General features: G+C 46.1%; 1 protein-coding gene across 1 annotated transcript in view; it reads right to left on the bottom strand.

Moving 5' to 3' along the window:
- Positions 1-6969: 6969 nt before the first annotated feature.
- Positions 6970-15743, bottom strand: part of SKAP1 (src kinase associated phosphoprotein 1) — a 242398-nt gene continuing 233624 nt past the window's right edge. The window contains exons 11-12 of the mRNA XM_007465111.1: positions 9306-9414; positions 6970-7345 (exon numbers count right to left, since the gene is read on the bottom strand). Of these exons, the coding sequence (XP_007465173.1) occupies positions 9313-9414 (102 nt within the window). The 3' untranslated portion in view covers positions 6970-7345; positions 9306-9312. The remainder of the gene's footprint in view (positions 7346-9305; positions 9415-15743) is intronic.

Raw genomic sequence — 15743 nt, 5'->3', positions numbered from 1 at the left:
TATAAGCTATGAGACTTAGATATATTCTACCAATTAGGGCACATCTGTTAGCAGTGCTGAAAGGCCGGCACTGTCTCTTTAAGAGCCATCCCACTCCTCTCCTTGAGTGATGAGGGCTGGGGGCACAAGGGAGTCAGATGCTGATTAAACAGTCCTACTGCCGAGCTCTGTTAGAAAATTACTGTAATTATGGTCTAGTCCCAGCAGAGGGATGAGTTCCAATCCTGCTAATAACCCTTCCAGGTGCCTCAGATTCAGGGCCCATGGGAGGCAGCATGGTTAGGCTCTGGCTGGCAGCAGGGCCAGTGAAGGCCCTCCTGTCTGGCTTCTGCAGGCAAAGACAACAAAGGTGCTGGACCCCTCAACCTCTTGGCAGTGGGTTTTGGTTGTCTTTTATTTTTTTGATTTTTTTTTTTGTTGTTGTTGTACGCCGGCCTATCACTGTTGTGGCCTCTCCCGTTGCGGAGCACAGGCTCCGGACGCACAGGCTCAGCGGCCATGGCTCACGGGCCCAGCCGCTCCGCGACACGTGGGATCTTCCCGGACCGAGGCACGAACCCGTGTCCCCTGCATCGGCAGGCGGACTCTAAACCACTGCGCCCCAGGGAAGCCCCTGGGAATCATTTTGTATGAGAGAACTTTCCCCTAAGCTAACACGAAGGACCAGGAAAATCACAGCCGCGAGATGACTGTCCTGACTCCCAACTTCTGCCGCGACCTGCAGCTGGCACCGCACGAGTCCCGCACAAAGCGCAGGGAACCAGTGCGGGGGCCCTTGTACCGCAGCTGCTTCTGCTGTTTCTATGAATCTGGGTTTCTTGCTCCAAAGTAGTACACGGAGTTAAACTCAGTCCTGATCAAGACTTTCAGGGCTCCCCTTTTAGATGTCTGCTACAGAAACAGGAAAAAGGATAGTTACCACAGGGACTCACTGTGATGCAGCTCTCTAAATCGGCAAGCACTGGTTTATTCATTTGAAAACATCATTCTTGTAGTGCAAATCTGCAGCAATGCAGGCGAGCAAATCTCAGATTCCTGTGGAGCGTGGGGGCTGGCTTCCTGGTTCTTAAACCCTGAGGAATTCATGACATTTATATGCTCTTTCTTCCCAACTTCATAAGCCTCTCTCTGTCACTGTAATCCAGTAGCTAAAGCCCAGACTTCTAGAAGGCAGGGCAGTTTCTCTGTACTTGGCCCTAAGCACACCCAAATGCCCTGAGACAATGGTTCTTCACCAGGGGTGGTTTTGTTCCCAGGGCATATTCGACAATGTCTAGAGACATTTTGGGTTGTCAGAATGGGTGGGGGATTTGAGGGGAGTAGTACTGGCCTCTAGTGGGTAGAGGCCAGATGCTGCACATCCTACAGTGCCCCAAGAACATATAACTACCTGGCCCCAGATGTCAATAGTGCCAGGTTGAGAAGCCCTGTACTAATAGAATGAGGCAATAAGCTCTAAATCCCCCCTCCCCCCCCAAAAAACCTCCAATGCACTGCTTTGGTCGCAAATTTCCAGATGGCAGGTGCTTTCCTGGAGGTGGAATATATTAATGACAGGCTTAGCAGGGTGCCCACCGTGGGAGGCATCCAATAAATGTAGGTGGTGTGCATGTGCCACCTTGGTGATTCAGGGCAGAGCAATGCCAGTGCCTGACTGTAGTTAAAAGGGAGGTTTTGTATCCTGTTTTCTGTTTCATGATCCCATGTGGGGCATAAAAGGTGCCCAGCTGCTCACCATCAGGCTAAGAGTGTCTACAGTGGACCCAGATGCCTTCTTTGAGGACCAGCAGTAGAAGCCTCTTGGAGCTAACTCCCATGGCAGGAGGGAGGGAAGTGGCATACTATTGCCCAATGCCACAGAAACGCTTCCCTCAGTGGCACTCTGCCAGGTGGCGGGTGGTGATGGGCCCCATGAGGGAACTGAACACACACAGCTGCTGATGACCAGCCAGCACCCGAACAGCTTGATGCCAGAGACACCAGGTCTCTTGGAACAGCCTGGGCATCAGGAAAAGAAAGCCTAGTTGGCAGGGTTTTCCTAGGAGCCAGGCCTGCAGGGGAGAGGACTTCATTAGAAGGGATGTTGCCAAGCATCAGCCAGGAGAACCAGGCTGTCTCTATCTACTGCCCACTCTCCTGGTGACTAGGCAGCCCATTTTGCCTTATTTTTAGGGTGACCACTCATCCTGGTTTACACCTATGGTCATGACATCCTTATTAATAATGCCCCCTTTCATTCTCAAAAGTGTCTCCATTTGGAAAATAAACTACATAGTTGCCTATTAATTGTATTTTAGTTTCCTCTAATACTATAGTTTTTTGGGGGGCGGGGGCATCATATTTAGAAAAGATATTGGTGCAAAATAGGCTGCATCTTAAAATATATCATTAATTGAATCTCAGGAGTTGCAAAAGGGTGGTCATCAATTCATACTAACTGAAAAGAAAAAGACAAAAAAAACCAGAAGAAAAACATATTTTCTGAACAGTTTTTGATAGGAAAATAGGGAGAATAATTCAGATCCCTTGAAGAAGAAAAATCTCTTTAGTTTTACGTTTCAGGCTCCCTACCCGATCTGTGTAAATTCTAATGGGAGATGAAATAGCTGGGCAGGAGGGAGTGGGAAGCAAGGGACTGTGGTAATCCACGAACTAGAAAATTAGTTTGAGTCACTGGGCTGTGTAGCAGGGCTAATCCTCTATGTAGACAGCTGCTTTTTCTAAAGTCAGCTCCACAGATTTTGCTGGTGCTCTGGGAATTAGCAAATCAGTGCCACTCAAGATTTATCCTTCCAGAGTCCCTCCTGGTGGAGAGACCTGCAGGGAGAGTTTCCTTTTGGCCAAAGGTTAAAGCACCTCTGTCCCTGACATGCAAGAGTTTTGTTCTCAAGATGAGAAGGAACAAAAGAAAAGAAAAAACGAAGAAGGAGGAACATACAAACATACGTTGGATTCTTTTTTTCCTTTCTTCCTTTTTTTTTTTTTTTTTGCGGTACGCGGGCCTCTCACTGTTGTGGCCTCTCCCGTTGCCGGAGCACAGGCTCCGGATGCGCAGGCTCCGGACGCGCAGGCCCAGCGGCCATGGCTCACAGGCCCAGCCGCTCCGCGGCATGTGGGATCTTCCCCGACTGGGGCACGAACCCGTGTCCCCTGCATCGGCAGGTGGACTCTCAACCACTGCGCCACCAGGGAATCCTCTCTTGCTTCTCTTCAACTCCCTCTTTTTCAGACTGATTTATAAAGGCAGGACTGCCCCCCCTCCGCAGCCCCCACCAACACAGACACATGCTTCACGACACCACTGCTTTATTGTGATGTAAGTGATTGGTGTGAAATGTGGATTTTGGAAATGTGTCACTGGAGGTGTCTCACTGCAACAGAACTCAAATGATTCAATAAGCAGAGCGGCAGCCTGAGATTTTCAAGAGTCCCTCATTTCATTTCCTCTTCAACAGCAGATTTTGTGTGATTTTTGTTCAAGTCACCACCTTTCAGATTCTGTTTTGCCACTTGCAAAGACTAACTGATTACAAATAAGGTGGTGCAACTGAGCAAGCTAAAGTGCTAAAACAGTTAAGGATAACTTGAAATCTAGGCTATCGCTTACATATTATGTTTAGGTAAAGTATCTAACAGGAGGGAGGACATTTAGTTGGCTCCTCTTTAAATAGAATCAAAATGTCTGGGTTTAGGGAATGAGACTTAATAGGAATTCTCTTCTCTTTCCCATTTTTATTCACCAGAGGGAAAAGATGTCGTTGGTTTTGAATTAAATACAGATTTCTAAGAGATATAACAGACCATTGTGTGGAAAAATTGAGTACTGAGGTAATTGTAAAACAATGTCTATGCTATTTTGCTATATGGATGACAGAGGAAACACACTGGAAAAATGTATTTTTAATGAAATGTAGCTGAAAGATTGCTTTCAGAGCATTTAGTATTCTCAGATTATCAGCTTGGATGAGGCAGGCCAAACTGTACCCACCTCAGGTCAGGTTATCCAGTGGAAGTCAGTAAGTTCTATGTAAATTACGATATATCTGTGAAGGGCAGATATGCATTTGCTTCTTAAACATAGGATTTTAGTTTTCTTATTTTCTCTCCTTTACATAATATCAAGGGAGGAAAAGGGCCTCCCACCTCTTACCCTCTCCAGTTTCATGTGCTAGAGTAATTAGTGGCTTTTAAGAAGCCATCCTACATATAATGTGGTTAGTAAAGTGGTCTAATGCCCCAGTTATCCAGTTAGTCACAGGCAGTAAGGTGGGGATTTGGTTAGTGGAGTCCAACAGAGAAGCAGTAATCTGATTAGCCAGTTGCTTTCTGAGGCTGTTGGCTAAGATGGTGGCTGTGGAATTGAGCAGGTCTGCTGGGTGAGGTTTAGCTTCAGGCAGACTGTAGGAATCCACTACTTTCCAGAGGTCTCCTTTAGAACTTTCCCCTAACAGAGAATGCCCTTGTCTGTAGATAGTCTCGAACTTGCACTATCTTTTCCAGCATGTTATAAGGTCAGAAATAGCCAGATGGCTATGGACCAGATTCCCAATTAGTCCATTTGTTTATATCTTTTAGGGCCAATCTACTTTTTCCTCTAAGTTTTACAGCTAGAATGTGAGTGTGGTGCAGTAGACTGAGGTGCCAAAAGACCTTTGCAGTTTGGCAAATTGTTGGTTTCCTCAGGTCTGGAGGTATAAAAAGGACTATTGCACTAAGGGGGTTTTGTTTTAAATACCGGAAGCCAATGGCCATGCCACTGAGAGAGTGTTGAACTGTGCCGAGTGGAGAAAGTACCTAACCTTGCTCCTTTTTCATTCCCCTTCTGACCCGGCCCCAGATACCCCCTCTTCCTCTTCTGGTTTCCCCTTTTCTGGTGTCTTAGTCATGGAGTGGTGGCACAGTGGCATTCTCTCCTGTTAGCCACCCAGCCTTCCAGAGTTGGGTCCCTGAGGGTTCTCTAGGGAGGGGGCAGTTGGGCACAGAGGGGTTTCTGTTTGCTCCTTCCATTAACCACTTTAACAATGCCCATTGTCTTTACCTGTAGGCTGGGATTGGTGCAAAGGTTCCTAAAACGGAAGGCAATTGGTTCCCTTTGGTTCATCTGCTCATCTGCTGCCACCCAGTGGTTGCTTCTCCTTTGGCACCCTGTGTAAAGTGGAGGGGACGTTATGGACAGTTATGTAGTGCCTTTTATCTCTTTTTTTCCCCCTTCTAGACTTAAATTGTCCCCTTTTATTACTCTTTTTTTTTTTTTTTTGTGGTACTTGGGCCTCTCACTGTTGTGGCCTCTCCCGTTGCGGAGCACAGGCTCCGGACGCGCAGGCTCTGCGTTCATGGCTCACGGGCCCAGCCGCTCCGCGGCATGCAGGATCTTCCCGGACCGGGGCACGAACCCGTGTCCCCTGCATCGACAGGCGGACTCTCAACCACTGCGCCACCAGGGAAGCCCCTTTTGTTACTCTTTATCCATCACATATAACAAAGCTTTCTTTTGTTTTACTCCTGGGTCAGAAAAATGAAATGAATAGCTGGCATAGGATCTTTGGAGAAACTTGGAATCCACTGACAACATCCCTGTTTGCTCCCAGTTTCTCTCTTTGGTGACATGAAATGGTGTCTTACTGCAGGGCTATGATATTGTTGTTAAGAGGTGAGGAAGGCTACTGCCAAGCCAGGACAGCTCTGAATAGAATACGCAGCTTCGAAGATAAAATTTCTATAGCTGCTCAGTTGCCCATCTCTCAAAATTTCTTGTGTAGAAAGTCAGGCAATAATATAACTAAACCTTACTGAGCAGTTACTTACTATGTGCCAGGTGGTGTTCCAGGTACGTTACACGTTAACTCCTTTAATCTCCTAATGACCTGGTGAGATGGCGTATACCCCTTCTAAGGTGAGGAAATTGTGGTGTAAGAGGTGAAGTAACTTGCTCTTAGAGAACATATGTAGTATACAGGGAACTGGGACTTATTTCCAGGTTGTCTGGTCCTAAAGTTTACGGTTTTTTTTTCCTGGGCTGCGCCTCACAGCTTGGGGAATCTTAGTTCCGGTGACCAGGGATTAAACTCGCCCCAGCAGTGAAAGCCTGAGTCCTAACCATTGGACCACCAGTGAATTCCCTCAAAGTTTATGTTCCTTTTTTCTTTTCTAAAGATTTTTTTTTTTTTTTTTGGTGTGGACCATTTTCAAAGTCTGTATTGAATTTGTTACAATATTGCTTCTGTTTTATGTTTTTTTGTTTTTTGGCTGCGAGGCATGTGGGATCTCAGCTCCTTGACCAGGGATGGAACTCGCACTCTCTGCATTGGAAGGCGAAGTCTCAACCACTGGACCACCGCCAGGGAAGTCCCAAAGTTTATGTTCTTAACCATTATGTTTTGCTGCCTCTTGAAGGCACAGATAACCCGAGTGCTAGGCACAGGCAACAGGAAAAGGAAACAGGGTCGTATAGACACAAGCCCTCCCCACAGCACTCCCTCAGCCTGCAGGACACAGTGGGGTTGTTAACTGAGGCCCAAAAGGGAACTCTCCCATGTGCTGACTCCAAGGACTCGCTTCTAGCCCTGTCTCATTTCAGACAGAGTGAACACAAAAGAAAAAAATAACAAGTAGGCAGTGAAAGGAAGTCTGAGAAGCTGACCAGAAACCAGGCAAGCCTGGGTTCCAGAGATGGTCCTGCCCTGAAAGACAATTGCAAGCCCTCTTCTTTGTTTGGGCTTTTGTTTTCTTTCAGGCTCTCCCTTCCCACTTTGTGGTTTTTGTTTGTTTTTGTTTGCTTTTGGCTGCGAGGCATGTGGGATCTAGTTTCCTGACCGAGGGATTGAACCCACGTCCCTTGCATTGGGAACGTGGAGTCTTAACCAATGGACCGCCAGGGAAATCCTCCCTTCCCACTTTGTTTGGAGGCGATAAGAATGCCCAGAGCCAGCATTTTGATACCAGTACAAAAAGAAACACAACACCATCACACAGGGCAAGGAACCAAATCTGAGGTTTATTCGTGCTTTTCAAACCAGCCAAAGCAACCAGCAATTTCTTCCTCCAAAGGTTTCTCTCTCTCTCACCTTCTCTGTGACAAGCCTGTGGAAAAGGCAGACGTGGGTATGTGGAGATGTTTAGAGATGGGCTCAGCTATGAGGCAGGTTTAGTAACAGGTCTGCTGAAGATGCCTCTTCTCACTTGTCTCATTGGTGGTTTACAGTTACTACACTGTGGGTGTCAGTGACCTGGGTCTCTTCTGTACAGGGAAGAGCCCATGATGTTGTTGGGCTGGATGGTACAGGGAGTGGGAGTGCCTGATCATCAGTTTCTTCATGAAGGCGGGGTAGAGAGAAGGATATGTGTCCTAAAGGAGGAAAACTACACAAATTTGCTTTTATGATTCAAAATATAGACGATATAAAAGGGCATAGAGTAAAAAGTGTCTCCCTCCTACCCCGTGTCACAGTCACGCAGTTTCTCTGTCGTTGGAGGCAACCAGTGTTATCCTCTTCTTTCTCCTTCCAGCGGTAACTCATACATATATAAGCAATTGGAGACTCCCTCTTTACACAAATGGAGCGAATTAGACCTACCCTTCACTGCTTTTTTTTTTTTTTGCGGTACGCGGGCCTCTCACTGTTGTGGCCTCTCCCCTTGCGGAGCCCAGGCTCCGGACGCGCAGGCTCAGCGGCCATGGCTTACGGGCCCAGCCGCTCCGCGGCACGTGGGATCTTCCCGGACCGGGGCACGAACCCGTGTCCCCTGCATCGGCAGGCGGACTCTCAACCACTGCGCCACCAGGGAAGCCCTGCTTTTTTTTTTTTAAACTTACCAACATATCTCCTAATGTGGCATGGTATTCAATTCCCTGAATTACTACAGTTACTTGGTGAGGTCTCTATCGAACATTTAGGTCATTTCCAATGGTTTGCTCTTGCAAACAACCTTGTGTGTATATCATTTTGCATGTGTGCAAATGTAGCTGTAGGATAAACTCCTAGATGTGGAATCGTTGGGTCAAAGAGAATGAGGAGATAAACAAGTTTGTCATGAAATAAATGACAGAGTGAAGTAGGGTGAATTTATTTAGATTTGACAAAATTCCAAGCCTTCTGCATTCATGGCCTGGAAATGGAGTCCTCGTTCGGAAAATCATAAAGTCAAACCTTGAGCGAGAGGCCCGAGCTGGTGCTTCGTGATTGTACAGGGGCATCAGAGAGTAAGATCTCTCCTTATGTATTTTCCTAAATGAACCACTCAACTGCTGCTGCACACTAGGGTGGGCCCTGGTCTGAAAGGTTCCAAGGCCAGTTTGTATCACTGTCACACATAACATCCTTCACCCCATCAATAAAGGCTGCTTCCATTTCAGGCCAGAAGATGGAGCTAGTGATATCATGCTAGCCTTGGTGTCCTCCATCACCATCCTAATTCTAATCCTATTGTTACCCCACCCAAAGCACTCACTCGGCTGTTTTAAAGTATGATGTGGTTCTTGCTGATAAAATGCAATCCATATTCTTTGTTACCTAAAAGTTAATTTGATTATGTTCCATAGGAATCCTCATACTGGATTCCTAATGTTTGCCAATCATATTGCAATACATGGGCATTTGGGGGAAATGGTGCTCTGGATTTGAGAGCTGTGCGTAAAGAAACTGAGACCCATCCTTGTGGCACAAATTCCTAATTCTCCAATATTCATTATCCCTTTTAAATTTATTAGTTCCACCCCCGGCCCGACCCTGCCCCACTCCACTTTTAAGCTGGACACAGATTCTACCTAGAAGAAAGCTTTCTTTGCAGCTTGGTGTCTCTGTATGTCCAAGTTCTGGCCAATGGGATGTAAGCAGAAGTGGTGTGCAAAACATCTGTGAAATGTCCTTAAAAGGAGAGGGTGTGCCCTTCTGTCATTTTTTTTTTCTTTCTCCTGTCATTTTATCTTTCCTGCTGGGTAGGATACAGACATGATAGCTTGAACTGGAGCATCCATCTTGGGCCATGAGATAACCTGGGGAATGTTGACCACACACAGTGGGGCAAAACGAATATACCTGGGACCTAGATACCTTGGATTACATACCTCCAGATTTTTATAGAAGAGAAAAATAAATTTCTGTGTGAATTAAATCACTGTTATTTTGAGTTTTCTGTCACATGTAGTTGAACCTAATCCTGACTGACACAGTCACCCGATTTAGGAAAAACAATTACAGCCTTATCTTCTTTCAGTGGTGAATTACCAGCATCACTTTTGGCAACTCTCATTCTTCACAAAGAAACAAAGGCATGGCCAACAAATTCATTGTCAATAGTTCTGATACCTGGGCTTCAACTTTCTTCCACTTCAAAGGCGGTGGTGAGATACTCCTTTGGAACAATCCCAATGAGGCTGTTCAGTTCTCCAACCCACCAGCCATACATGTTATATTCCTGAAAAATGACAAGAGGATGCTTTCAGTTGGAATTTAGTCATGCTTCTGTTAATCTTTGTTAATCTGTTAAATGATCACATGGGATATTCTGTTGGGTGGTTTCTTTGTTGACACTGTCAGTACAACTCATTAACACCCCTGATGGGATTACTAAATTTAAAAGTTATCTAGAAGGAAGAAAAACTGCTTTTCTTTTGCCATCTTTCTGTCTACATTGTAAATTTAGCACATTTGGTGCCATTGCTCAACCTGAAGAGCATGTCTTTTACCAAAGCAGAGAGGAATGGCTCCTTTGGGGAAAGTTGGGCACACCCTAAAATGCCAGAGCACTGAAGTGTTCAGGGAGTCAGGTCATAGTGCAAATCAATAATATTTACCAAGCACCTTCTATGTGCAAAGTGTTGTTTGAGTTCCCATGAGATGGATGATGAATCAGAACACTGCTTGCTCCCTGGGAGTTTACAGCATAGAGTAATGTGGGCTTTGGAGTCAGACAGACTGGGATCTCGTCCCCACTTGGTCATTTAGTAGCCATGTGACTGGAGGGTCTCCTGGCTTTAACTTCCTCTTCTGTGTAAGAGTAGGGATAATATCACCCCTCTGTTGTGGGGAATATAAGTGACGCCGCAGACTTGAAAACAATTCAAAGTGCCTGATACATAGTAGGTACTCTAAACATTAGATTGCTCCCCTGGAAGAGGTCAGAGGTTGACAGGTCCATCGATAATGACAGGCAGGACATAAGAGCCACAGGGAGGGGCAAACAAGAAAGGGAATGAGAGGGTTTAAAAGAAGGGTTTGAGAGTGGAGCTCACAGGGTTGAGAACGGAGCTCCTTGAATACAGAAGAGCTTCTCAAAAGCACAGCAGATGTTGAACATTATAAGACTATTCCTGAAAGCACTAGAACATGTTTTCCTTCTTTTGAAGGAAGTGAAATTTAGGAATGCATGGAAAATGTACGTATTCCAGTTCAACTGGATTTGGGTACCAAATGGAGCCAACTGTCTGCCTTTTGCCCACCTGGCTGCTGAGTTCTAGGAAAATAAGTAAGAAAACAAGGTTGCTGACACACTAAAATTCTGGGTCAACTGGTTATCTTTTTGTTTCTTTTTGTTAGTGTATCTCCCCTCCTCTAACTCTGCCTCTCCCCTTCCTCTCAGCAGCTGACCTCTTTTCCACCTTCAAAGAGAAAAGAGAAGCCATCAGATCTGTCAACCTTCAGCCACCCAAACAGGAACTTACCTAATGTGCACTTGTAACCCTTCTGCTTTCTTTCTTAGAGACCAGGTTCTGAGAAGTCTGACCTCTGCCTCTAGTGTAAATGGCTCCTTATGTCAGCACTGAAGTGTGTTCAAGTTTCTTTCATCTTTGAAAATAATTATTTAGTCCCTAATGCATGTCTGCTTCCCATTTCGACTAGTCTATGCTGCCAATTCACAAATTTATTGAAAGAATTTATTTCACTTACTCCCCCAACTTCTTGCTTTCTATCCACTCTTCGAGCCACTCTAATCAGGCTTCAGCCTCCATCATTCCACTTACGCTTCCTATAACCTCCTTATTGCTCAAATTCTATGAGCACTTTTCAATCCTTAATTTACTTGATCTCTCAGCATTGCTGGCACTATGGACCTTTCTTGAGGCATTTTCTTCTCTTAATTTCTATAATTATACTCTCCTGGTTTCTATCCTACCTCCCTCTCTGGTTGCTTCTTTTCATTCTCCTCATCTTCCTCTATCCCTCCTTTTAATGTGGTTTTCCAGGGTTTCTGTCCTGGCCTTCTTCTGACTTGATGCACTTTCCTTGAGCAATCTCATACACCTCTGTGGTTTAGCCACCATGCCTGTATAAATGACCCACAACCATAGCTCCAGCCCAGGTCTAAGGGTTGGATCCCAATACCCAAGTCCAAGTCCATCAAGCTTCTCAAACTCACTGTGTCCTAAATTTAACCATCATCTTGCCTCTGTATCCATTCCCATTCACAGAGTATCTTGACCACCTGTGTTCTGTGTCTCAGTGAGTGGTACCGCTATGCCCTCAGTTACTCAAGCCAAAAACCCAAGAGTCATTCCCAATTTCACCCTCCTCGTCCAATCAGTCCTTGAGTTCTGTTAATTCTCTATCCAAAATATTACTGGAATCCATCCAGTTCTCTCCATTCCCACTGGCAACAGCCTAGAGTCATGTCACTGTCACCTCTCCTGAGGACCTTCAGAAACAACCTCCACATTGGTTTCTGTGTCTTCATTCTTGTTCTCCCCCAATCTACTTCTCATTCTGCAGCCAGAATCTTTCTAAAAGGCACGTTGATAATATCACGGCTCTGCTTGAAACCTTAGTGAGTTCCTACTGCCTACTGTCAACTTCTTAAAAAGGTGGACAAAGCCCTGCATGACCTAGTTCCACTCACTGCCCAGCACTGTCATTTATCCCCTAAATCTAGTCGACCCTTAGTAAAACAGAACTTGTCTTTGTTACTCCCATGGGCCTCAGGGTCTCTCACCCTGGAGCCTTTCCTCTGCCTGTTTAGCCTCTACTTCCCTCCTCCCTTCCATAGGGCTGACTCCTAAACAGCCTTCAGATTTCAATTCCTGAGTCTCTGTGGCCTCTCCAGAAGCCTCTCCTCGCCACTCTCTAAGTGAGGGCCCCAGCTCTGTGGTCCACAGCGCCTGTGCCCTGTGCCTCCCTGGAAACGAATCATCACGCTGCCTTGTATCCGACGGCCTTTGTCTCACTGCCAATCACTGGGTGGAAAGTTCTGTGGGAGCTGGGACCTTGTTGGTTTTGTTTGCTCTTGTATTCCCAGCAGTCAGCATGGTGCTCGCCACAGAATGGGCCCCCAAAAAACTTTGTTAAATGAGGTTACGAAGAAATGAAGGGAACAGTGGGGATTTATACTCTCAGTTGAGCAGATTTAGTTACAACAAACTCCAAGATATTTCCTGGTGATTGAAATGGTTGTGGCAGGAAGAGAGCAATTGCCTTTGGAGACAGTTTCTCCAAATGGCTCCCTAAATACCATGAAGAGCATCTCAGATGCCATAAGAAGTGAGACTACTGAGCTTATCCTAAAAGGAACAGGGAATTACCTTTAAAAAATCTGTCATAAATAAATGAATGTGTCCACTCCCTTCCCCCTAAGCACCTTCTCATTCCCACAGCACCTTCTCATTGCCCCCCTCCCCCAGGAGGGAGGCCAGCTTCCCCCTACAGTCTGCACTGCTGTATGGGAGATTACCCAGAATTCCTCAGCCTATGCCTGTCAGGACATTTTATTTTATTGTTTTATTATTATTATTTTTTGGCCGCGCCACAAGGCTTGCAGGATCTTAGTTCCCTGACCTGGGATTGAACCCAGGGCTGGCAGTGGAAGTGCCAAGTCCTAACCACTGGACCACTAGGGAATTCCCACGGCAGGACATTTTAAAGCTCCTCTTGGTACGAGTTATGTTACTGTCCATTTCCCAACACTGAAGTTAGGGCAGTTTCTGCCTTAAGTTTTCTTGTAGGGTTGCCTTGCATTAGTATGTCACTGCAATGGCCACGTCGACAGGGCCTTGCTGTGCGGGGGAAACGCACACACTCTATCTTAAAAACTCTCGCTTCAGCTCTTCTGCTACCTCGCTGGCAGAGGGTGGGCACCACGTTGTCTGACAGTCTTTTGATAAAAGTCAGCTTTGCTTACACACGTGTGAGGTGTGGTCTTCTACTGCCACATGCTGTCATCTTCGTCACCTGAGGGGCTCAGCTACGGCATTCTCTCCCTAGGGACCGTTCAAGACTTCCGACTCTGACGCCCACTTGGCAGCATCCCCCTTCAGCCGTAAGGCCAGGAGTAGGGACAGAGCCTTGGGAAGGTGCTCTCTGCCAACTTGAAGAGGGTGCAAACGGGAAGCAGATGAGGCACAGCAGGACACCTGCAAAGGCCGGCTCCCAGTCAGTGCGCTCTTGCTCGAGGGGAGCACTGACCCTGCCGACCGCAGATGTGGCCTTCTCACCACAGCGGTGGGAACTGGGGTGCATGCAATCAGCTCTCTGCCCTTCAGAACAAAAGAGCAAGCAGAAGTGTAAGGAGGATGGCACAGTCTCAGAGACCATATGCATCCTGCTGCGGTAGCCTAGGAGCTTAATCAAAGCACCTACAGGTCTTGGGATCTGACTGTCTTCCAGATTTCATCCCTTGGCTGGATACCTGAAAAAGGCTACAGGGCTGAGATGTTTAAAGCATGAATGGAAAACTTCTAGCCTTTTCTTCTCCTATCACCACCCCACCATGCGTTGCTCCAGCGCAGTCTGAACACCATGAGGTATGTTAAAATAATTTCTCCTTTGATGAATTGCTGGGGAGTCCACAATTGCTCATAATCAAAGGGAGAAAAATGCAAATGAGATCCGGCGGAGAACTATCACCACCAAACGTTTATTTCACTGCGCAGCGCCAAAAAGAATGAAAACAACATTAAACTCACAGCAATCATGCTTAAGCCCTCGTTTCCAAGTGCCAAATTGCACCACTCTGCATCATACAGATGTTCGTTAATTATGCTAATTTTTATTAAACTATTAAAATGGAGAGAGTACTGGCTCAGCCAGGCAGACCCCAGCTCTGAATGAACTCTGCTCTTGTCTAGAGGTGCTAATTTACTGCATTTTTATTAAGGTGCTGATTCTTGGATTTTAGTTTTGGGATGGCAGAGAGAACTGAATTCCTGGTATCAACATTTTCAATAAAGTTTGACTTCTTTTTGCCCAGATTTTTGGAAGGACTGACTGGAAAAATGCCTGAGACAGTCCCAGGAGACCTGAAATCCTCAATGCGGAAGTGTTTCTACCTTCAAGGTGGGGATGCACACCTACAAGTGACAATGTTAGGGTATCAGAATTATATAGGCTCCCCACTCCATAACTCTCTATTCTATACACTGTGTGTGGCAGAGCTAAGATGTTGATTACACAGAATGGTTAAGTGAAGATGATTTGGATAAGAATATAAAAAGCCATTAAAAAAAAACCCAAACCCTTTACATCAGTGCTTGCTTCTTGCTACAAAATCTTTTAAGAAGACTTACACTCAAAAATAGTATAATGTGTGGCTTGTTCTCGTCATAAATATTTCTAGGCTTGATCAAACATCTGTTTTCCTCAACATCAACCCTGCCCCACCTCCTTGAACCCCTCAGATGAAGGATTCTTAAAAACGAAGGTTGGCTATTTGGACTCCGTTATCTGGTTGGAGAAGCTATTGGCCTGGATGAGCAGAGTATTGAGGGAATCTGAAATAGGCACAGCGCTCACCATCAGCAACAATCAGAAGTGTTTATGGGGGCTTGCACACTCTGCCATAAACGGATTTGTGCTGCTAATCTCCATCAACAAGGAAAAGAAACCCCTACCAAACCTGCCATAAAAAGAACAGCAAATTCTATAAACAAAAAGCAGTATGGCCACCAACCACGGGCTTGCCGCACAGCTTGCCGCTGCCTCCAGTGGTTTCCTATTGCTGTTTATGGCTTCAAGACTACCATGGCCCTTCTCAGTGCTCCTCCTGTCATAGGGCCCTGAGTCCCTGTGTGGCTGCAAATACCCTGTCAGTAGGTGTCAGGGGATATCAGGGGGAAAACCAGCAGGCGCCTATCATAAGCCTTAAAAGAGATTAAATACCCTTACTCCATGATTGCTACATATTAATTTCTCTCCTCCCTGCTGGTTCCTATTTGTTTAAGCTCTTCCATGGCTCCCCTGGAGTAGCACAGACATGACCTGGAATGACCATCCAGTCTTGGGCTGAGAATTCAATTTCTAGGCTCAGTGAATCCTAGGCTTTTCCAACAAAAGGAAATCACCATCCTCTAGGGCACAGATTCTTAAACTGGAGTCTCTGACCCATGGCCTTTCTGTGGAAGCATGTGAAGGGATCTTTGAACTCCTTAAAACTGGTGTAAAATTTGTGTGCATGTGTACATGTGTTTTTGTCCCCGGGGTGAGGCCCAGACCTCTCATCAGATTCTCAAAGGGTTTATGAACCCTCTACAGTTGACCAGCCAGCACTTTAGGGGGAAAGTACAATGATCTTTATGGCCTGTATCTGCTCTTTGGCCCAGTGTGGCCATCTCACCCCTACCCCGACTTTTAAAAAAAGTGGAAGGAAATCAAGAATCCTGCCATTCTGGGTTTCCAAGGCTTCAGCCTTCAAGCTGCCAAGTCTATTCCTTCTTCAAAGGCTGACCAAGCTTGCTTATCCCTTCTAAGGCCATCTCTCTCTTTTTTTTTTTTTTTTTTGCGGTACGCGGGCCTCTCCCTGTAGTGGCCTCTCCCGTGGCG

Source organism: Lipotes vexillifer, unplaced genomic scaffold (genome assembly GCF_000442215.2).
Source record: "Lipotes vexillifer unplaced genomic scaffold, Lipotes_vexillifer_v1.1 scaffold591, whole genome shotgun sequence".
NCBI classification, from domain to species: Eukaryota; Metazoa; Chordata; class Mammalia; order Artiodactyla; family Lipotidae; genus Lipotes; species Lipotes vexillifer.
The sequence above is the reverse complement of the archived record's forward strand: the minus strand, read 5'-3'. Positions and strand labels throughout refer to the sequence as shown.